The sequence below is a fragment of the Lactuca sativa genome, chromosome 5 (genome assembly GCF_002870075.4).
Source record: "Lactuca sativa cultivar Salinas chromosome 5, Lsat_Salinas_v11, whole genome shotgun sequence".
In the NCBI taxonomy this organism is placed as follows: Eukaryota; Viridiplantae; Streptophyta; class Magnoliopsida; order Asterales; family Asteraceae; genus Lactuca; species Lactuca sativa.
This window is the reverse complement of record NC_056627.2, coordinates 273,700,619-273,725,596: the sequence shown is the minus strand read 5'-3', so window position 1 is coordinate 273,725,596 and position 24,978 is coordinate 273,700,619. Positions and strand designations below refer to the sequence as shown.

The 24,978-nt window shown below is 31.4% G+C and overlaps 1 protein-coding gene across 3 annotated transcripts; it reads left to right on the top strand.

Moving 5' to 3' along the window:
• The first annotated feature begins 14,850 nt into the window (after nt 1-14,850).
• Nucleotides 14,851-17,618, top strand: LOC111918682 (WRKY transcription factor SUSIBA2). 3 transcript variants are annotated; one of them, XM_023914314.3, is made up of 5 exons: nt 14,851-15,100; nt 15,791-16,498; nt 16,693-16,810; nt 16,910-17,056; nt 17,157-17,618. In XM_023914314.3, exons 2-5 carry the CDS (start codon nt 15,862-15,864, stop codon nt 17,383-17,385), a joined length of 1,131 nt encoding a protein of 376 aa, XP_023770082.1. In that variant the 5' UTR covers nt 14,851-15,100; nt 15,791-15,861; the 3' UTR covers nt 17,386-17,618. The 3 variants fall into 3 exon arrangements, with proteins under 3 accessions (XP_023770082.1, XP_023770081.1, XP_023770079.1); XM_023914313.3 differs by having other exon boundaries at nt 16,681-16,810; XM_023914311.3 differs by having other exon boundaries at nt 16,669-16,810.
• The last annotated feature ends 7,360 nt before the right edge of the window (nt 17,619-24,978 follow it).

Genomic DNA, 24,978 nt, shown 5'->3' with positions numbered 1-24,978 from the left:
AATCCAAAAATAAGTGTACACTATCTTCATTTCATCCAAGGGACAACATAAAGAGAAGAAATGAGGCTATGAAATGGCGATTCAAGGATAAGAAAAACCTTAGGGTTCAATCTCAAGCTTTCTTGGTTCATTTGGTGCAAGTTGTGAAGAAATCAAGTGGTTCAAGATATATTTTCTTCCCCGTGTTGAGTATGGAAATATTGAAACCGATGTTAGCATTTGTGAAGGCATTTGTGATGAAGGCTATGATTTTAGACTTTTCAAGTGGTTTCTTAGTTTTGTGATGTATTTAACCAATATATATATATATATATATATATATATATATATATATATATATATATATATATATATATAACAATATTTGAAAAACTTGAAAAACCAACAAGTACCCTACTTTGGAGCTTACAAAATATGACTTTCTGATATCCAAATATCGAGGTGATATGTCCATTGATAGCCCTTGTTACAAATAATACAATGAAAAAAATTCAACTCAAATAGAGTTCGTATACAAGAGTTATCAAGGTTCAAAGTGTTGGGTTTTTATTTAAAAATATAATATTTAGCAACGGAAGACTTGATGATTTGAATAACATAAAACAAGTTTATAACCCACCAATGATCATCTTGCAAAGTTTGGAAAGAAAACAAACACAACCAGAGAAGAAGAAGAACAAATAACAACCTTTGTAGTTCTTTGGATCCTCTTAGGAGGCTTGGAAGTTGATGAAGAACGTAGAACTTTTGAGACACCAAAAAGTTGTCAACATGACTTAAGATGCTAGTCTTGTAAGGAAACTCTTAATCTCTTAAGCTTGAAGTTCATAACCAATATGAACTTCAAGAGAGTATAAGATGCAAGCAATATAATCATAAGATGAACAAAATGAGAGAGTAATGCATATCCCCATGTATCTCATGTTTTTTACTAGTAAAAAACAAGGCCCAAAAGCTAGTAATTTACTCAACTTAAAGCAAGGTTGTGCTTAAAGACAACATGTCCCTAGCAACAGAAGTCTATAAAAACAAAAGCATGACTTTGTGAATAAATTAATACAATCATGTTGTTTCCTAACTTTCTTGTCCCTCCATCTATTTTTGGCCATTAAGATATAAAAATAAATCATGAGTTTTATATTTTATAAACCAAGTTTATAAAATATAAACTTTAACTTTTTGGTAAAAGACAAAAGAATTTATCTAGTCCAAAATGTTGTACATGATAATAATTCATACCATATGAATTATGTAATGTTACTTGCAAATAAAAAATTATTATTTCCTAGAAATAAATAATTTCCAATTTAATTATAAGAATTTATTTAATATTTATTAAAATCAATTTCTAATAAACAACCAATCCTATCAAGTTGTTGTTAGTGTGACCCATTAGTATCATATGTTAATTAGCAATATCATTTTAATATGATTCTTGATCATATAAGATCCTTCAATCTCTCACTTGCGCAAGACTCATATTCGACTGATATAGAAAGTGGTGAACGTCTACCAACATTTCACTGCCCTCATCAACATACGACTTTGTGCCATTCTATCAACATCGAATTCCTAAAAAGCTCCAAGTTACAATTGGTGTATAAGGTAAGTTTATCAGTTATCCTTTTGTCACAGACATCATGTTGAACATGAGATACAAATAATTTTAAATATCATTTGGTGTTTAACTTTTGGTAAGGCGCCTTATATTTCTAACTCTCAACACATAAGAGGAACAATCTCATTTTGACTACATAAGCCTCTTGCATAGTTCATACCATACCTGAAAATAACTTTTATAACTACCCGATTAAGGACCAGTGTTTGACCATATCTAAGCACAACACTCCATAACTTAAGTCCTGTTATGTATCTTAGGTGTTAAGGATACACATGTAGTACCTTTAATAAAGTATCATTCATGATAGTGATCCATAAGATGATCTTGATGCATGTCAATTCAAGACCAGTTCTATGACAAGAGCCTATGAAACTTGGTTACAACCCATTGCCAACCTTCATCCAATGAAAGTCAACCAATCCAATTAATATTAGTCTTATTTCATAATTTCTCCCACAATTATAACCGACATTGAACTTTTAGAATAATAATATTATTCATGGATTAAACATGTTAATATAGAACACAAAAAGTATTGATGTTATGATCATATCCCAGTATATCAAAACAATATATAATAGTTGTTGTTACAATGTTACAATATCCAAATACTAAATCCAAATTAAAATCCCATTTCTAGAATAATTAAGTATTATAGCTGAAGTGTGACCACTCATACTTAGCTCAGAAGAAAGACTTTATTAATGGGTTCGACTAAACTTAATTTGTGTGAATTCTATGAATACTATCATCTCCATATTTGACTTTACTCTTGATATAGTCAAATATCTCAGAGTACATGATTGGTGTTCTTTCGTGACATAGAGTTTCTTAGCTTGATTAAGCATACTCTCAAAGTCAAAAAGATTTCTATGTGATCTTTGAATGGCAGAAATCAACATAGTTTTTCAATGAACTCATTCATCCAATCATATTATATTTAAAATTATACAGTAGTGTATTCTTATATTGTAGTATATTGTGTCATTTTGTTTTGGTTGGACCTCATTCCAACAAAACTTACTCTTCATTCCACAATAAAGTCATAATCCAATTATAATTCATATATATATATATATATATATATATATATATATATATATATATATATATATATAAAGAGAGAGAGAGAGAGAGAGAAATTAGAATCTTATGTAGCTCTTTACATGAAGATTTTATTCTAAACTATATGTCTCATATACATTCTCTTAGTCCTTCTAAAGTACTCTTACAATGTTCCTATAGTCATTCGGTGACTTAACCATGTATCTAATTTGTATATTATGATATGCGCCTATCATGATCATATACTAGGTTTTATGTATAATATGACATAAATGATGGATTCATTTTCCAAGCAAATCGAATATAAATCATTTCAATTATTTTAATTTATGTGTGACACCCCAAAATTTCTATCTGGTAAAGCCAATCAATCCAATCAAATGTCAGACGTGTTTCTGCTATCTTTTAGCATTGTTAGGGGTCTGTTTGAGTGTTCTAAGCCTAGTACACTTAAGGATTGTGTGTAGGGATGTGTTAGATAAAGTTTATTGGGTTGCAATCGATCCAGAAACTCCATCACAAGGAGTTTACGGCCGCAAACTAGAGTTTACGACCGTAAACTCTAGCCAGTTGTGAACCCCTCCCCTTTATGTATCAATTTCCTTCATTTCTTCATCATTCTTCACATCTTCAAGGCGGCTGAAACTCATTTCTCTCTCAAGTATAATCAAGAACACTTCCATTTCTTTTCAATATTGTATGTGATTCTTCCATTGTTTCTTGATATTCTTCTTGATCTTGTAAAACCCATTGATTTCATCCATGAATTCAACTCTTTTGGGTTAGATCTTCAAATCATCATCCTTTTCACCAAGAACACCTACTTGTTTCTTGGGCCGCAAACACCTTAAAGACCTCCAAAGTGTGAGTATCTCTTCCATCATCTTGTTACCCATAAGAAACACTTGATTCCTAGCCATGAAACAAACAATTAGTGCATAATCCTCAAGAGGTTACGGCCGTAAACTCTTCCTTTGGCCGTAAACCCTTCATAAAGTCATGATTTTGGCCGTGAACCTTCTTAAGACCAAGAATAGGACCCCAACCACTTCATAGAATCAAGCTTGGGCCGTGAACACATCATGTGTTCTGTCCGTAAACTCTAGTGTGGCCGTAAACACACTTAGTGTGGCCGTGAAATCCCTTTTATCAATCACATATGATTGTAACACTTCATATCAAGTTTTTCCTAGTTCCTAAGGTTGTTTCCCTTCATGATTAGTTGTTTTAGGCACTAATTATATACATATATGTATCAATATATGTCATTTAGGACTCGTTTGTGCCACAGGACTTCATTCGTGGAACTTCTCATCCTTACGCGAATCTTCAATTGAATCACCCACATAAGGTGAGTTCATACCCCTATAATCAATCTTTTAAATGCTTTAAATGCTTTTAAGGGAGGGGGGAGCAATACAAGTTGAACATAATGATATTGTGTAAATGTTTATCTGTGATAACCATCATTTTAAAGGATTTCTTATGCTTTTATAAGTGATCAAATCATTTCAATAACTCTTTTAAAGTTATGTTACTTTGTTGTTTATAAAACTTTGTTTTTAAAATATAATCATAACTCAGTAGATAATTGATTATTTTCTACAAATCAGGGACAATACAAAACAAACATACTAGTAAAATATAATAGGTGTAGTTTAGGGGTTTCAAAAAATACAATAACAAGAACAGAAAGGAACATACAATAACAAAAACAGAAAGGAACATACAACCTTTTACAAGAACAAGATAACATTAATGTGAAACTACTTCACGGCTTAGCACTATACTTGTTAGGTCACTTTTGTAACCAGAGTCTCCTAGACGGAGAACGAGCATTGTGTGTATAGATCTATACGAGACTGACAATCCCGCATCCCGACTATTCACTACAGTTTGGCCGACAGGCCAAGGGGTGACAAATGTCACATCAGTTTCGACGCCAGCAGGTCGTCGTGTTATATACTCATCAATCAGTATGGTTATAACCACATCACATTTTAACCTTTATTAACAAACTAGTTTTAAGGTAGTTAGTGCTTCAGTAGTTACTTTATACAATATTACTGAATACTTTCAGTTTTCCCATTACATTCATATAGTGATCTTCTCACATAAAAGGTAATGCAAACTATTTTCTAGTAAAGATAGTCTTAAACTTGGAAAACTTACATCATTACAAAAGACAAATAGAACAGTCGATTCTTAGTATATTCAGTTAAAAGGGGGCCTATAATGCTAACTTTATGATTCCTCGATAGATACATCAGGGATATATATTAATCGGGTCCGGTAGACAGTAGAATGTGTGCTTTCCGCTTCATTTCCTGTTCCTTTTTTGGTTGTGGGCTTAGAGCAGATTCACCCAGTCTACTATCTATTCGATCTTAGCTATATATATATATATATATATATATATATATATATATATATATATATATATTCCGTATACACCAAGTAATCATAAGGAGTACCAGGTATGGGCATGTCATAGTATACAAATTCAATATACCATTTTCTAGTACAAAAACATACTTTTCATATAGAACATTTAGTAGGCTAAAATAGAAACTTATCAGCCAAAGGGTTTAATTCATTTTATTAAACCAGTATAACTCAAAGGACCTTTAGTGGTTAATTCTATAATACCTTAGTTTATACATCAGGGTTATGTATAATTAATATCTGATAGGCAATTGGATGTGTGCTTTCCGTCTTACTTCCTGTTCCTTGTTTGGTTGTGGGCTTAGGGCAGATTCACCCATTTAACTGTCCGTTCGATATTAGATTATATATAGCTAGTATAAACTAATTGATTATAGAAGGAACTATTGTGGTTACCATTTTTACTAAAGGAAATATATGATTTTCTTAAAGAATATTTTCATCAAATATAAAGAACTATTATAGTTATCTCCATAATTACCAAATGAATACGCCAGGGTTATATACAGTGAAGATCTGACAAACATTGGGATGTGTGACTTCCGCCTCATTTCATGTTCCTTGTTTGGTTGTGAGCTTAGGGCAGATTCACACAATCGATTGTCTGTTTACTCTAAATTGTATATAACTTGTATCCATTTAGTACTCACAGAAGGAATTGTAGAGTCATTTTTACTTTCATTCATCATATCAGAAAATATAGGATTTTCTGGAGGAACAGACAAAATTTTCCAAAAGAACTTACAACTTACTTTTCATCACTTAAATACTTATGAACTCACCAGCTTAAATGTTGATCTACTCTTTCAAAATAATTTGTATTCTTAGGAACCTAGTAGACAGGTATGCACACTGGGATTCAGAAGATGGAGCATAGTAGCTTCATGTCTTGTTTTGTTATTTACTTTTGGAGTCAATCTTATGTGAATCACATACTTTGTAAGCACATTCATATAAATGCAATGGTTTTTTTGTTACTTTGATTACTATGATGCATGTGTTGTGATACTAAACATGACGTCCTCCACCCCCGATCGTTTCCGCCGTTCCGATTTGGGGGTGTGACATTATGCATAAGGATATATAAAACTTTTAACATTCTTTTTATCTAACTCAATAGATTTTACATTCCAAGGATGTATCTTGTCATTCCTATGTCTTTCATTTTAATAATACATTCTGAGTCAAGTTGAAAGGTCCTGGCATGGTCAGAATGTAATTTCTCATGATTCAATATGTCTCATTCATATTAGAGTAGAAATATCACTATGCTCCTACTAGTTCTTACTAAACACACATGTTCTATTCATTTTGATATAAAAACATACCTTGTGGTTTTACATTAAAATGATGATTGCAACATGGAGATGTTTGCTTTATATCCACAAGTGGACCTCAAGCTTTACACATTTTGTTAGGATAACATGGATTAAGAAAACCTCCGGGCTAATCTATATAGATATCTTCTAGTAGATGTCTATTAGGAAAAGCGGTATTTCTTGAAATCTATTTGCTATATTTCATATTGAGAATATGAACTTATAGTAAACAATATCCTTATTAATCTAATCATAGCTACTTGTGAAAAAAAGGTTTGATCATAGTCAATGTCATGAGTATGATAAGGACCACAATCAATGATATAAGTATGAGAAAATCCTTTTATAACAAGTCTTGCTTTATATATGTATAGTTATCCTTGTAATGTATTCTTTCTAGAAGAATCACCTTATCCTTCTAGCCTTGCTATAGAGAGGAATTTCAACCAAGACCATCCTTGATTATCATACATGGATTACATATCATGTTCATGACTCTAAGTCATTAATCAGATTCGAGATCTGACATAACATCTTGGTATTTGATGGATTTCCTCAAAATCATCAAGAAAAGCTCATCAATAAGAGATTACACATTTCTCAATTCATAGATGATTTTTATCACTAAAGAGAACAATTTGTGTTTGTGAATAAATATTATTCAGGTTTAGCAATCCTTTGTTAAAACTAGTGCCAACTATTACTACATCAAGTAATGGTTCTTGAGCTGCTTCAAGTTCCATGTACCTCCCACTTCCTTTGTCATTAGAGGCTTGCTTTTTTCTAACTCAACTATTAGAGGAATAAGAAAAACTTATTCTTGGTGGATTTACTTTTAATAATCTAAGCCACATTTAGAGTATCATATACAAATATGTATTTAGTAGATTTTGGGTTTAAAAACTTTCATCAAACATAGGCTTTAAATCCATAAAACATTTAAGTAAGATAGGTATGGAGCCTTTCCATACAAAATCTTATGAAGAAAATGTTATATCTACTAGTTAGTTGGTGTTTGTACTCAAGGTACAATTGATAGTGTTATAGGTGTTATCCCAATGAAATAAAAGGAGAACATTTCTACCGATTAGAAAGAAAATCATACCAAGTATAATTTAATTAATCATTTATTATCATTAAGGCCTTAGATAGTTCTTACCGATTTGTATTTCAACTTTATATTTGAAAACTTAAACAAAGATTTCATAATTATGTTTTAACATGTAAAATATAATTTATAAATACTATAGTTGTTAATAAAGTAGATTTGGTATCTTGTACTAAATATTAGGCATTCATTAGAAAGGAAGTTATATACCATAGTGTATAGTCCTTTAATAATTTATTTTCTCTACTACTCAATGAAAATATCATCAGGAATCCTTTATATATAAATAATATTTACATATGTCAAATAAACTACATTATTTGCCTTCAAAATCCATTTCTTGAAGTTGGAATATGTGAATGTGATTTGTATAATAAAGATAACAGTGTCAAAGATGAGTTTGATTTAAAACAACTTTCAGTCAAAAGTATTTGGCATATAGAACTTGTTATTTATAAAATATTGATATTTACTTTATAATTTTTATTAGGAGATCAAGTCTCAGAAAAAAGAATTTTAATCATTTCCGAATATGAAAGTGACCGTTATGAAAAACGATTTAAGTAAATAGTCAATCATTCATAAATTAACCGAGGCAAATATTTAGGCAAGCTAAATTAAAACATACGTTGTTCCAAAACAAACATTGTTTCATAATACAAATGCATTATGTTCCTAGCATAATTAATAAACTAAACTCAGAGAGTACAGTTCTGACTTGATTGTGCTCAGCTGATTACTCTTCAGTAAATATTTGCAAGCCAATTACAAATATTAGATTAACATTTAAGTACCAAGTACCTAAGTGTTATATGAAAAATATGAGTTCTATCTAATAGATACCTGAAGTACTAGTCTCTTCTAAACTTTCTTTCCAGATAAGAGGAGCATATCCTCTTCCAGTGTCCAGTTTCCCCACAAAAGAAACAAGATCAATCTATGTGAGCCTTATTGGATTTCGTGGGCATAATGGTGTTCAGTCCATAAAACATGGGCCTCCTAGATCACACAATGTGACTCTTTTGGGCTTTGAACTATTCCTAGTTTGGTGTTAGAAACATCTTTAGCATCATAGTGATGCCTTTACTAGGTATCATGTTCAGGCTTATTGCTCAAAGCAAATAGTTTAGGACTAGGACCATTAAGTGTATGCAATTTCATATCTCTTGTGAGATTGTCTCTTAAGGCATGAACCCATTCATTGAAGTTGTATCTAGTGAATGTTATTGTTTCATTAAATCATTAAAGAAAAATGACAATTTCATGGTAATGAGAATGAATTATTTAACTACAAAGTTTTAACAAAATTCATTTAGTACTTTCAATATTTAAACTCTTTAATAATTAATACCATTTTAGTTTTCAAAAACATTAATTATCAAAGTCTAGGATCCAAGTTGCAAAACAAATAAATGGTTAGATATCCTTTATCCCATCTATTTGAATTCAACCTGGTAGATATCGATTATCATTTATATCTTACTATATAAGTCCTAGCTTTATGGGATCGCTAATAACAAATTTAATTAAACATGTTTGATCCCATCTATGCCTCGAAACTCTCTTGCTTAGGTATCCTTTATCACAAATGATTTCGATCAAATCATCCAATTTAAAAAACTTGTGTGATCAACCTATAACTTGGTTATAGAAATCGGGAAGACACCCCGACCATCAAAAGATAACACTAAGCGGTTATGTATCCTTTATCCTACTAGTGCATACAAGAGATGTGCGAGTGTTCTTCAAGATGGATTGCATAGATTTGAGGTTTGTAAAAGGGTCTTTTATATGTTTTATAATTCTAGTTTAAAAACGTATGATATCATGGTTATTACATGAATATAGTAAACCATGGTATCAATTTTCAAAAAGAATATCACTTTAAAAGGTTCTATATAAAAAGCTAGTTTTTATATAATTTAATGCAATTCAATTTTAATAACCGGTATTAAGTTTGAGTGCATTTGAACCTTTTTTATATCTTTAATAAAACTTCATTTTATTACTTATATATATTTGGAATTTGTATAAGTTTCAAAAATCACAATTTTAAACTTATATTTGAGTATTTCAAAATTTGACGTTATTAACATTTTTATAAAACCAGATTTTATTTTAAAACAATAACTTGTTACATCTTATGTCCACATTATAAATTTTGAAAACCAAACTCCATGTGGTGTTTATTTTGTCTAAAATTATTTTAGCATGTGAAAAACTAATTTATCAACCACACATAATAATTGCATAAAATAAACAACACAAACATGCATAAAATTATAAGTGCATAAACATAACCAACTAATAATATTTTTGTGAGCCAACACAAAAATACCAAGTCCATTCCTAAAGGGACATTTAAGGGACCAAAAATCTTCTTGTAATGTTATAGAATCTCCCACTTGAGAAAACACCTTGCTTGCAAAAGATTGGAAAAAATTCTTTAAAGCAATATGCAACAATTTTAGAAAGCGCTGCAGAAATTGTCTCAAATGCTCAATAGCCCTTTGAGAAATCTTCCAACAACAACAACAAGATTTAGCGACAGTTTGGAAACTATCACTGAAAATCTTGCACACCTTATACTTGCGAAAGTTGCACCTTGGTCTCCAAAAAATGGCTCCAACTTCATTTCTTGTTACATTTTTATACAAATAAATTATTTCTAACAACTAATCTAGGGATATATACAATAAAGTCCCAATATTTTCATCAATTTGACAAGAAAGTCCAAAACTTTATTTTTTTTTATTGTAAAGTCCTAACTACCGACAACTTTTGACACGTTTACCCATTTTTTCAGTTAGTCGATAATTATGACTTTACTGTAAAAAAAATAAAGTTTATGACTTTCTTGTCAAATAAGTTTAGGACTTTCGTGTCAAATCATTAAAAATATTCAGACTTTAGTGTATTTCCGTAACCTAAGAACTTTTAATTGTGATTTTCGTCGAAGCACCAATGTTTTTCTTACCATCATCATCTTTACCCTAATACAATCATGACCAGGGGAAACAAATGCAAAAGAAAGAGCGAGAGAGGGTGTGAAGACTTGTAAAACTTTCTTTTTGGTTCACCGCCAAATGTTGAACCGATAAGTGGGGACTTATTGTATAAACACAAATAACACACGTCTAGTTAAAAGGGTGTGAATTTGAGAAGGGATAAGAAAGGGTAGTTTTTTTTCCGGTTTCTTAGTTCTCCATTTTTAGGACTGCAAAAGGCCAACACAACCCTGGTTCTTTATTTCTTTATTGATTATCTCCATTTTTTCAATATTGGTTTCTTGAGATTAAAAAAAGCTATTTAACAAGAAGTAAACGTTAAGAATTTCAATATGATCTAGCTGTCCAAACCAAGTTTCAATAACTCTTATGCTTAAAGACTATTATAACATTAAATTTGTAACCAAAAAAGGGATATATACATTAAAGTCCCAATATTTTCAACGATTTGACAAAAAAGTCACAAACTTTATTTTTTTGACAGTAAAGTCCCAATTCACGATTTGACAAGAATGTCCTAAACTTTATTTTTTAACAATAGAGTGCTAATTACCAGCTAACCGAAAAAAGGGTAAACGTGTCAAAAAATGTCGGTAGTTAGGACTTTACTGTCAAAAAAATAAAGTTTAGGACTTTTTGTCAAATCGATGAAAATATTGGGACTTTAATGTATACTAATCTATTACTTACAAAAATAAACCAACAAAACTAATCTATTTAATTTATTACATACCATACGAATAAATAAATTATTACAACTATTTTTAAAAACAATCAACACAACAAACAAAATGGTCCTTGGCTAGTTTATGCACATCATACATATCAACATACACATAAAACAACATTTGTTTTTCTAAGACAAGTTTAAAATGACAAAAGATGCATGAAAACTTTTGTCATATGAAATAACAATTATAAGTTGTCATAGAAAATTTGCATGGACTTGTTTTTATACAGAACCAAGTTATCCATTTTCTCAAAAAACTAAGATTTCCAAAATTCAAAAAATATAACCAAACTTGCAAGGTGGTTCTAATACCAATTGTTGGGTTTTTATTCAACAACTAGTTTCAAAAACACAATATTTAGCAACGGAAGACTTAATGATTTGAATACCATAAAACAAGTTTATAACCCACCAAGGATCTTCTTGCAGAGTTTAGAAAGATAACAAACACAACCAAAGAAGAAGAAGAACAAATAACAACCTTTGTAGTTCTTTGGATCCTCTTGAGAGGCTTGGAAGTTGATGAAGAATGTAGAACTTTTGAGACACAAACAAGTTGTCAACTTCATTTAAGATGCTAGTCTTGTCAGAAAACTCTTAATCTATTGGGCTTGAAGATCATAACCAATATGAACTTCAAGAGAGTATAAGATGTAAGCAATATATTCACAAAATGAACGAAATGAGAGAGAAATGCATATCCCCATGCATCTCACGTTTTTTACTAGGAAAAAACAAGAGCCAAAAGCTAGTAATTTCTTCAACTTAAAGTAAGGTCTTTACCTATTGTGTCTTGTGCTTAAAGACACCATGTCTCTAGCAACAAAAGTCTATAAAAGTAAAAACATGGCTTTCTGAATAAATTAATACAAGCAGGTTGTTTCCTAGATTTCTTGTCCATCCATCTATTTTTGGCCTTTAAGATATAAAAAGAAATCATGAGTTTTATATTTTATAATCCAAATTTATAAAATATAAACTTTAACTTTTTGGTAAAATACAAAAGAATTTATCTAGTCCAAAATGTTGTACATGACTTAATAATTCATATCTTATGAATTATGTAATGTTACTTGATAATGAAAATTTCTTATTTCCTATAAATAAATAATTTCCAATTTAATTATAAGAGTTTATTAAATATTTATTAAAATCAATTTCTAATAAATAATCAATCATATCAAGTTGTTAATGTGACCCATTACTATCATATGTTAATTAACAATATCACTTTAATATGATTCTTGAGCATATAAGATCCTTCACAAAGTTGAGTCATTTTTATATTTTCACCGAGTAGCTTTGGACTTAAATAAGTTTGACTTCCCGATCTCCAAATTTGGAGTGTGACATGTCCATGGTTAGCCATATTATAAAGAACACAATGAAGAAACCCCCAACTCAAAGAGACTTCATATGAAAGTTCAAAGTGGAAAAAAATAAAAATTTTTGCAGGTGGGATTTTCGTAGTCAAAATATGCGAAAACAAGTTCGTTTTGACATTTTTTTTGGAGACCACCATGAATTTCGTCGGTGATGGCCGCAAAGATTGTTTCTATTTAGATATTTATATTGATTTTTGGAAGCATTTTTTCTTATTATTTTTCGAAAGAGAAATTAAATATCTTTGTATTTATTCTTTCTATCCATCCTCCTTTTAATTTTAGATGATGACAAATGTAATAAAATTTTATTAATTTTATTAAATATGACAAATGTTATTTATGTGTAGAAAGATAGCATGAATAAAAAAAAGGATATTTGATTTCACTTTTTGAAAATATCCATCAAGAGAACTTAAATTACCTTCCTACATTTTATGCCTACAATTATTCCTACCCATTAAAATTATGACAAATCACCATTCAATTTAATTTTATTTGATATATTCCTAATATATCCTTAATGAGTTAGTTAAAAAAATATGAAAAGATGACACTAATTTTATTGGGTAGGAACATTTGTAGACATAAAAAATAAGAAGCAATTTAATTTCTCATCCATCAAATTAAGGAAAATGACTTAGGAAGGTAACTACCTCTTATCCGTGTTCACATATTGACAACTTCTTCTTTTTTGTACATAATAAAGCAACTAACTTGTTTTAACTGTTTAAATTACACAAATATTACCGGTTAATACCTGTTTTAACTGGTAACTCAAAGAAAAAATGACTTAGGAGGGTAACTACCTCTTATCCGTGTTCACATATTGGCAACTTCTTATTTTTTGTACATAAGAAAGCAACTAACTTGTTTTAACTGTGTAACATCCCAAAAATCATGAACAAAAATTTCGTTTTTAATTTAATACTAAAACAATAATTGTCAAACCATTAATTTAATACTCCGGCATGGGGCCCCGCCCGACATCAGGCCCCGCCCGACATCAAGCCCCGTCTGGCATCGAGCCCCGCTCGGTATACAGATCTGTCTCTCTTAGGCCCCACCCACTAAACACATGCAATCATATAACATGCTAACACATAAATAAACATACTCTACCGTATCCCTGTCCTAAGAAACATACTCTGCTAATAATGAGATACAAAACTTCGTCCGTACTCAACTAGTTCTAGGCATGGCTTCAGCAGTGTAAGGTGAGTCTCCTCACTGTGTGAATGAGTCTAAGGCCACAATGTCAGCCCATGTAGTCTATGAGTAGGAAGACTCGGGGGTTAGCCCTAGGCATTGTATGCTAGTATGTTTTTCCAGACCAAGGTTCGATGTCGGGCGGGTGCCCGAGGAATGTTTACATGTTAGATTATACTTGTTGTCTGTGTGATACTTGTATGTGCCTGGTAAGGAGGTGAGTGTGGGCGAGGTCCCATATCTCATCACTAGCTGAGTACGGATGATGTTTCGTATCTCATTATTAACAGAGTATGTTTTTTAGGACAGAGATATAATAAAGTATGTTTCTTTATGTGTTAGCATGTTATATGATTGTATGTGTTTAGCGGGCGGGACCCGGAGACAGGCGGGGCCTAAGAGAGACAGACATGTATACCGAGTGAGGCTCGATGCCAGGTAGGGCCTGATGTCGGGCGGGACCCGATGTCGGAGTATTAAATTAATGGTTTTAGTATTAAATTAAAAACGAAATTTTTGGTCATTATTTTTGGGATGTTACACAGTTAAAAAAAGTTAGTTGCTTTCTTTTGTACAAAAAATAAGAAGTTGCCAACATGTGAACACGGATAAGAGGTAGTTACTCTCCTAAGTTATTTTCCCTTTGAGTTACCGGTTAAAACATGTATTAACCGGTAATATTGGTGTAATTTAAACAGTTAAAACAAATTAGTTGCTTTATTATGTACAAAAAAGAAGAAGTTGACAATATGTAGATACGAATAAAAGGTAGTTAACCTCCTAAATTATTTTCCCATCAAATTACCAATAACATATTAACAAAGAGACATCAATTTTTTTTCTTGATGTTTTAGTGTTTAAAGGGTACAAGTACAACTTTCATTTGGGGCCGGCGAAAACTTTGTTTAGATGTGTTAAATAAATGAGGGACAAGTTGTATTAATCAAAGAAGTATAGGGGAAGTTGATGTAACTTATCCAACTACCAACCAAACACATCAGATTCTTCCCTACACTCCACCACATACAAACACTTCCTTTCTCCCTTCTCCCTTCGATCCATCGCTTTTCCCTTTTTCCTAAACTAGTTTGCTCGATTCTACTCAACAATTCACTCTCCAACGCTTTCACCAAGCTCGACGGCAACGATTTGTAGCTCCGGTGTGATCGACGGCTCCGATTTTCACGCTGACACGCTGAATTCAACCAAAAAGGTATCTTTTTAGGGTTTTGGTTAGGATTTTGCTGTTTTAGTTATTTTTTTTGCTTTGTTTTGATTTTAGCCCTGATAGACTAGTAATTCAGTTAAAACTCTGTAAGTCCATGATTCAGTTTGATGTTGTTGACTTTTAAAAGGTTTGACCTCCTCGGGTTTCATATCTAGTTTGTAATTTTCGACTTTCGCCGATTCTGGTAGAGAAAAATAAACTAGGTTTTGAATTGGATTAACGAGTAGAATTTTATACTCGTGTTTAGGGTTTAAGTCTTTACTGATACTTTACATCGGGGTTACGTTGTTCAACCTAGTCCAGTCGTCTGGATTTTTAGGATTATTGTTGGCTTGAAAATCTGATCTTTTAATCGGTTGATCGGTCAGTATGGTTATGGTGCCAGGCTACCTTTCAGAGTCATTGATTTCGTTGATATGTCTTTGTGTTATTATCAAAATTACTTTTCACGAGCTGCAGTTTTCAAAGTTGTTTCTTGTAATCATGCTATAAATAAGGGATATGGTTCATCTAGAAGAAAGCATGGACCTTTTTGGAAAGTGAATTATGATTTCTAGATTGGTAAACAGTAAACAGCTCTTTTTATCTGATTATGGTAGTCCTTTTGTGTTTTTAGATAGATATTTATACCTAATCTCAAGTTCAAATAACCAACTAGTTATTTTTTTTCGATAGTTTCAAGAGCCAAGTGAAGATACCAACAAACTGAATCACAATGCAACCAAGATGGAAGTGAAATTACTATAATGGACAACACATCCAACAATCTACAGCTGACAGTTGTCCCTGAATCTAAAGAACAGCCATCACTCTCTAATCAAGAAAGGAACCCAGAGCCTATACATGACATGCATCAAAGCCCAAGTTCTGATAGTGGGACCCATGTCTCAAATTCCAATCAAGAACCACCTGTAACACCCAAAAAAGCCTCCTCTAACACATCACAGCAAACTCCTCCACCTCCTGGATCTATATCAGAAGCTGATCAAGAAAATTATATTGTGGCAATAAGGCCAGAAAAAGGGCTGGATAAATTACCTCTGAGACGCAACATTGACAATCTTACCCCTACACAGTCTGACCAAGGTATCACTTTCTCAAAACTACCTGAGAAACCTACAGGGGATGGGTATAATTGGAGAAAATATGGTCAAAAACTTGTAAAAGGGAATACATTTGTTCGAAGCTATTACAAATGTACATTTGGTAATTGCCCTGCAAGAAAACAAGTGGAACATTCACATGATGGGCATATCACAGAAATAAATTATTTATGGAAACATGAACATCCTAAGCCTATAAATACTCTTGTTAAAGGCTCAGCATTTGTTTTGCCTATTCAATCAAAAGCATCTGATGACCTTTCTCTAGTCACATCTGAAGGTATTCACTATATAAAGTTTTATGTCTTAATTCCAAGAAAGCCCTTATCTTTTGACCCATTTTTTGGAAACATCACTCTCTATTCAATCAATCAAAAAAAAAAGTAAGGGCTTTTTTGGAAATAACCCTAGTTTTTATTTGTTTACTAAATAATAAAATGTTATGTGAAGACCATTCATCAGTCCATCCTGCAGCATCTCATGAACCCGAGACCAATCAGCTTCAACTGGTTCCAGTACCTGATAATTCCCAAGAATTGGCAGTTTCCCGAAGCGAGGGTAATAATGACATTTCATCAGAATCCAAGAGACAGTAAGTTAATGAACGCACTACACTACACTACTTAATACTTTTCAAAAAATAAAAATAAAATTATTTAACTATCCAGTTTTGTTCTATATGTTTTTTCAGGAAGAGAGAGAATGAAGGGATTTCAACAAAGACAAACTGTGAGCCTCGAGTAGTTGTTCACACAACAAGTGCAGTTGATATTGTAAACGATGGTTATCGGTGGCGCAAATATGGTCAGAAATTAGTCAAAGGAAATGTCAATCCAAGGTAACAATACAATTACATTATTAAAAAAGTTTTTTAACTTTATTTGTTTTTTTTTTAATATTTTATATCTTATCTACTAATAATAATTTAATTTATGCAGGAGCTATTATCGGTGTTCAAGTGCTGGTTGTCCAGCAAAGAAGCATGTGGAGAGGGCAGCCCATGATGAAAAGGTGGTGATTACAACTTACGAGGGGCGGCATGATCATGATCTCCCGGCTGGTGGTCGGAATGTGACTCCAAACATCTCTGGAATCGGGACGGGAACCGGAAATGCTGATTCCAATGACGGGTCAAGGCCTCAACCGGTGGAATCTGGTGCTAACTGAGTCAGCCTCTAACCTACCATTGTAGTGTTGCTTAATGCTTATTCCCAAAGTAAGAAGTTTAGTGTGTTGGTTTTGCTCCACGCTTGTCTATTTTAAATATATTATTATTATTATTGAATTCTACCCTTAGGTCTTCTCCATGGTAGTCGAGTCACATAGTGTTGTTATATTTTATTTTTACTCATAAAAAAATTGTTATGATTGGCAGATTAAAGATCGGATGATTTGGATGAGCTATAGATATTATGAACCACTTCTTATATTTAAATATTTAATTTCTTTTAACTTTATGACGACATCGGATTGAAGGATTTGAAATTGAAATCCATTGTTTGGTTAAGAATTGAATCAAATAAGTATAATATAACTATTTTATTATATGTTTTGATGACAAACTGATTTTCGGCACATAGCAAAAATGAAGTTGGTAAATATTCTTGAGAACAAAAGGGAATGTAATCTCTCAATTTCATTACATCGATAAAGTATCCAAAAACTTTAGTAATAAAATTTGTTCCCCCGTGAGAAACTCTATCATAATTTATTGTCAGCATATATGGAGAGTAATCAAGTAAAATAAAGTATGGTTTTTAAGTTTATTGGTATGTTGGATTTTCTTGGGCCATTGAAGAATATCCATATGTAACTTGGAATACCATTGTAGAAGATCGTTCTTTTACAAGTGGTTTGGTGTTCTTGTTTGGGAGAATGTGTTCTCATGATTTATTGAATTCTACACTCTTAGGTCTCGTTTGTTTTTCTACAAAAGTACTTTTTGAGCACTTTTTCCTTCTGGCGGGTAGACGTTTCGCAAATGCACGTCTTCTTTCGCAAACTTGGAAAAAGACAAAAGATATTTAACCACTTCCACTACAAACAGCACCTAAAGTGTATATATACATTTCAAAATGATTTACAAACAAAACAAAAATTTATCAAGAAAACAAATTCCACTTTGATTCAAAATCCTAATAGTCAAAAAGATTAAACATTCCAAATTCTCACAATCCAAATACCCCTAAATGTTTGGACACTACAAGCTCGATGACACCCTCCCGTTGCTCTCAAGTCTCAACTTATGAAATCAACCAAGAACACTTGGATGTCTATGGTGGATTGGTGGTGGTTTATTAGTTTGTCTTTATATCTCATGATGTCATTATTGGATTTGGTTTAAAGTCATGTATCTATATAGTTTCTAGGTGGGGCTCAATCTCATCTTCTATGTTCTATCAATGGGCCACTATTTTCAAGAGCTACGATCTATATAACCTCCATACTAGGGGCCATCTCTATACATCATAGGCGGGCGGTTTATCGTTTAATTACTTCACCAAAACCTTAGGCTCGTTGGCATTGGATGAATTTGATTCTATTCCAAATTATCTCATTAACATTTCTCTATAGTCTATACCTAACGATTTTGTTGTGTATGCACCATAATTATTAAAAATGGTCTCACTGGTTTAGTTAAACATTAATTGATGATACTTTTTGCATTTTTATTTTATTTTTATCATATTTAATTAATATATTTTTATATTTTATTTTTTGATCTTATGTTGATAGATAATCAATATTTTAAATAACTAAAGATAAATATACTTTTTGAAGTATTTTACATTTCTTATTAATGAACTTTTGTTTCTATTCTTATTAATGAACTTTAGTAAATTCTGATATTCGTTACATGTGAACATGATAATACATTCAAACGTATATTGTTCAAATGTATCATACAAAAATAACGTGGAGTTCTATTTATAAACAAAATATGTAATATATTTTTACTAATATTAAAAAAAATAATATTGAAAAAATCGATATCCATATATTCTAATACTAGTTGTCAAACTCATATGTTATACAAAAATAAATATCAAGGTTTAAACAAAAATTTATTTAAATTTGAAATTTAAAATTTAAAATTTTAATTTAAAAGGAAACTTATCAAATAATATATGAGTAGTAATATTGTAATTTAATGTCTATTTTCAATTAAGTCAATTATTAATTAAGATATAAATATGACGTGTTAATTAAGAAAAAAGATAAAAAAAATGAGAAAATAACGAATGGAAAAAAACATTTATTCAAAAATACCAAAAAATGACATGTGTCCAATTTAATGAAAGAGTGACATGTGCACAATTATTTTCATTTAATTAGGGAGGAAAAAAATAGTTTTAATAATACAATTCCATATTAATATCATGCCACATGTCAAAGACATATATTAGGCAACACTTCAAAATTCAAATTTATTTTTTCTAATTATATGTTAAATTTGAAGTTATAATAATTTTAAAAATTTGGTGTATCTCTTAGATTTATTTAAAATAATTGAAAAATTATTTTTGAATTTTTACTATGAAAATTTAATTTATTTTGTAACTGTGATTTCCACGGGTTATAAACTAATATTATTATAAACGAGTATTTATAAGAAGATGACAGTGATTGCTTATTGTATAGTTGTTAATTAGATTTTCAGTAATTTTATTTAACAACAATAATCATCATAAATATTTTCCAAGGCCATTTTAAAAGTTTTTTTTGAATTAATTTATTACCTTTTTTGTGAAATGTTATATAAATTCTTAGCGTCCTATTTAAAAAAAAACAATATAAAAAACAATTTGTAAATAAAACATTCAAGATAGTATTTCATTAAAACCTTCAAAACGTAATATCATAATTTACTAAAAATGTTTCATAAACAAAAATGCAGAACTTTCAATCTCATGTTTCATAATCATAAATGTTTAATGATAATATAACCAAATATTCTTAAGAATGCGAATGTCGTTTGCAGTCATATCGAGTTCTTTCATTTCTCTACCTGAAGGGTCTTGAAAAAGATTAATAAACAACGGGCATTGAAAAACTTCTAATAATCATACACAATACTCACCCATTATATTAATCATATATCTTTACATAATACATACTTTCACATAACATTCATATATCACATTCGTTCCTAACACATACCGTTGGTACCAACCAAGGTTCTAAAAGGCGTGAGGCGTGGCATGACGGCAAGGCCAAACCTCAAGCTTAACGAGTTATGGCGAGCCATGACGTTTTTCAAGGCGTGATGTAAGGCGGCTATTTTGTATTAATTTATAATTATATTACCGCATAAATATAAATTTATATCAAATATACCTAGTTTTTAGAAGTGTTATATCAACAACTAATAACAGAAAGTTAATAAAAAACACAATACTTGTATGTCCGATTAGAAAAGGTATAAAAAAGAGCAAAAAAACGTGTCTCAAACGAAAAAACACGCGCCATAACACGCCATAACGCGCCATGACACGCCTTGCAACGCGCCACGCCTAACAACAATGTTATGAAGCTTTTCGTAACGGCGACGCCGCGCCTCACGCCATGGCGCGCCTTTTAGAACACTGGTACCAACTATGTTTTGTTCGTTGCCCAGGTTCTCTGAAGGGCTTCGCCTGGAAAGCATTACACGTTTACATACACATATATTTCTAACATAATAAACAAGTTAGTGTAACTTACCTGATCATCTTAACATTAATATTGTTGCGAACTAGGATGAACTTCCACATCTCTAAACACCTACATCCTCATTTTATTGTCGTGGTCAGGAATGATCAATTCCAAACATCCTTCTCGTTCATCAAATATTCCTACGTGAAAATATGGTACCTAGCCCCCGATTTAATTCCAAGTTGATTTTTTTTTGAACAACAGGATTTTATTAAACTAGCAAGAAGCTAGAAAAGAAACATTACAAAGTAATAGTAGCAAAAATAGGATTATGAAGCCAAGAACTCTAGTTAATCTTAGCTTTAGAACATCTATTAGAAATCCAAAAGGACTTGTAAACAACATCATCAAAAAGTAGAGATTTCCTAGGGATATCTGCTCTAAAAATCAAGGAATTTCTAAAATGCCATATACACCAAAAGCAAGTAGAAACCACAACATCAAAGTTGATTATTTGGTTAAACCTATTTTACTCTTAGTCATTAGATATAAGATAGAATTTAGATAAATTTCATTATTTATAATTAACTATCTCGATAAAATAATATACTTAAATGTCGTTACTATTTTAACTACACAATATTATAACTATCTTCATAAATTTCAAGGGTTTTGCCTCTAAATAATAGTGCACTTTCAATCAAGACAAACTTAAACAAATGTGCTCTCTGCACAATTATTATTTGTTTGATATTTATCAAGGTAACATTGATCACCAAATTAATCTAATTATACTTAAATAGTATTAGTGATACAAAATCACAAATATTTTTTGTTATCTTTGATTCTTATTTTATCTCAAAATGTTTTATACAATATATGCTATTATGTTTGATCCCTTTAAGTTTAGTTACATAAACCAGAGAGTGTATTAAATAAGTTGAATTTGTTGGAAAGGTTAAAATGGTCATTTGCTTTTATCCAAACTTTTTATTTACTTCAAAAAGAAAACAATATATTTTAATTAAATACTTACTAAAAACATGTATCATTTATCCATACACGACTTCATACATACAATACTTTTTCTTTTACAACAGTGAATATTATTATAAGAAACTAACAAGGTGCTGGACGGAATTACAAAGTACTATTGATAGGAGAGCAACACCAAACATTTCAACTTAAAAAGACTAAGATTTGCAGGATGCTCGAACCATTTAAAAGAAAAAAATGGATCTCATTCGCCGTCTTGAAATGCGGGCTCCTTAACTTCAATTAGAGTATTTCGCGCTTTCCATATCATCCGGATAACATAACAGAGTATATAAGTCCAAGTTTTTTAATTTTCTAAATATTTTAAATAAACCTTCATAGAGAATCAAATCCGAGATGCTTGATAGAGGCGAAAGGAAATACCAGACCATTTAATCCATATATCCCTAGAAAAATGACAACTTAAATAATAAAAAACAGTCCTTAAGACTTAAGTCATGCATTCGTCAAGAGTTGAGAGTTGATGTATCTTAAAGAATTACGTGAGCCATTAAAACAACTCTAAGTCCCAAACATTATTTAAAGCGCACACTTGGTTGTAAACATATCAAGTATTTAAGTTTCTAGAAGTACATCCTCATCGTTAGATAAAACTCATATATAATTAATTTATATGGTTAAGGGAAATTAAATGTACGACTAATACTTATTTTCTTATATTATATTGCAATTTGCAATATAATAAGCATTGTATAATATACACTAAAATATTATAAAAATAAAACTCTACACATATGAAATGGTAGGCCGAAGAGAATGATGTTTTGGTTTTAGCACGACAAATAGGATTTAGGTGTGGTTTGGATGTAGTAAAACCATTGGGGAGGCTATATATAACCTTGATGGGTCACTTAACCGACCATTTTTTTTCATAAGAAGATATATAGAATTAAAATTGTGATTATATATATATATATATATATATATATATATATATATATATATATATATATATATATATATATATATATATATATATATATATATATATATATATATATATATTATTCTCTTGCCTTCACTACAGTAAATCTGTTAAGGATTTGGCACAATAGGTCCCCTGTTAATGTATATATGTTAAAAAATTGTCCATTTTCTATTTTGGGTCTTTTTTTCATTGTCTATATTTTACTGGACACGTTGTTTTCACTTGGCTTCTGATACAAGTTCCACCGCCTTTGCTCTCCAATCAGATGCTAACATAGTTGCTTCCACCGCCTTCTCTCATAATTTGGTCCCTGCCCCCATCGATAAACCTTTCCCGATATCTTCATCATCACAATGATTATCAGTTTCTCTGGAAAGCTCCTCCACCGTCATCATCTACTGGCCTTCGTATTGTTATCTTCGTTTTCCCTTTAATTGGTCTTCTTGCCCTAAGTAAACCCTCACCATCTTCATTGGTGATTGTCGCTTACAGTGATGGTTAACCAACATCTGTATCCTCCACCAGTTTTTGTCTTCCCGATTGTTCCACTCTTTTTCTGCTTCATCCCCCTTCACTCTTACTAATCCAGACCAACCTACAATCGGTGTCTCACACCCCTTTTTTTCCAATCGGAGTTATTCGTGAGAAAAATCCAAGCCGAAGGTAAACCAAAATTGTCCCGACGATTCCACCTTCATCGGCTTCGTTGCTATCGACGCCTCACTCATTCCACATCTACATGTGATATCTCTCTGCGTTCCTGCTCTCTCCCACCTAATCTACTTCTTTCCTTCTTACTTTGATTTTCATATTTCTGCTGCTATCGGTGGTTTTGGCTACCACCGTCGACTGCTTCTCTCTCTTACTACGACAACACACAGAGACCATAAATCGAACCTACAGGGGGTTTTCTATTCGATTAGGGTTCAATCGGAATAAGAAAGAGGAATCGAGACATTGAGGGTGAGGCGTTCATTTTTTTCTCTTCCTACCACCTCGATGTTGCACACTCTTCTTCTTCATTCCTTTATTCCCCCGTCACTCCTTTGCTTCGCAACACCCATATGATCTTGGTGTTGATAACCGTTGAAGACATCACCACTATCTGCTCGATAAGATTTCCCATCCCTCCTACAGCATGGATTCATTGAAGCTTAATTTTGATAGGTATGTCTCAAATTTTTGCAAATTCAGCTGTTAGGGCGAGTGATTTTGACCTCAAATCGAAGCTATAAGATTAGAGATTTTTTTTTGGTTGCAGCTTCATCTAAACTCATAATCCTACCATAAAGGTTTGAGTTTTCTGGAACTGACATTTGTGATTCCTGTCATATGGTTGGTCACAGTAATATCATAAATCGAAGCTATAAATTGGGGTTAATCCTCACACAAAGTTCGATCTGTTGTGTGTTTTTACCACCTCTCTCTCGCAAAGGTACTTCTTAATTTAATTGTTATTTTTTTTTATGGTTCTGGTTGCTATTATTAGCCGAAGGAGGCACTCTCCACTTCCAGATTATGCTCCTGATTCTTTCAAAGAAATGGAAAGAAACAACTACTAATTTTAGGCTGACATATAATGAGAACATTTCAATGTATTGTTTTTCTTTTTGGTTTAAGCAACACATTTTCTTCTGTCCCTGTTAAAATCAGTTCACCTCACATTTTTTTTTAAATTAGGCAGGGATTTGGTTGTCATTTACATTAAGCAGGATAAACAACAATTTGATCCCTTTGTACAAATTGTTTCCCAATTCAAATAAGGTTAGGAACATTTGTTTTTTTTTTTTTCAGGTTATGAATTAACTTGCCAACACATCATTAATTTCATTAATATTCAGATGTGGACACCTCATGCCTTCTTCAAAGCCGATATATGGTCAAGTAAGTATTTATTGAAATAAAATTATATTTAATTTAATTTACTATATCATTTTTTTAATTTCAATATTTTTTCTTTTTTCCAATATTATTTCGAAGATAGCTATGATTTGGTAAAGTTCATTAAGCTAATCAAGCAAGCTGGAGTCTATGCTCATCTGAGAATTGGTGAGAATTGGTCCTTCTGATTATGTGGAATGAAATTTTGGGTAATTAAATTTTTTACAAAAATAGTAAAATCTTTACTTGTAATTTTTGAC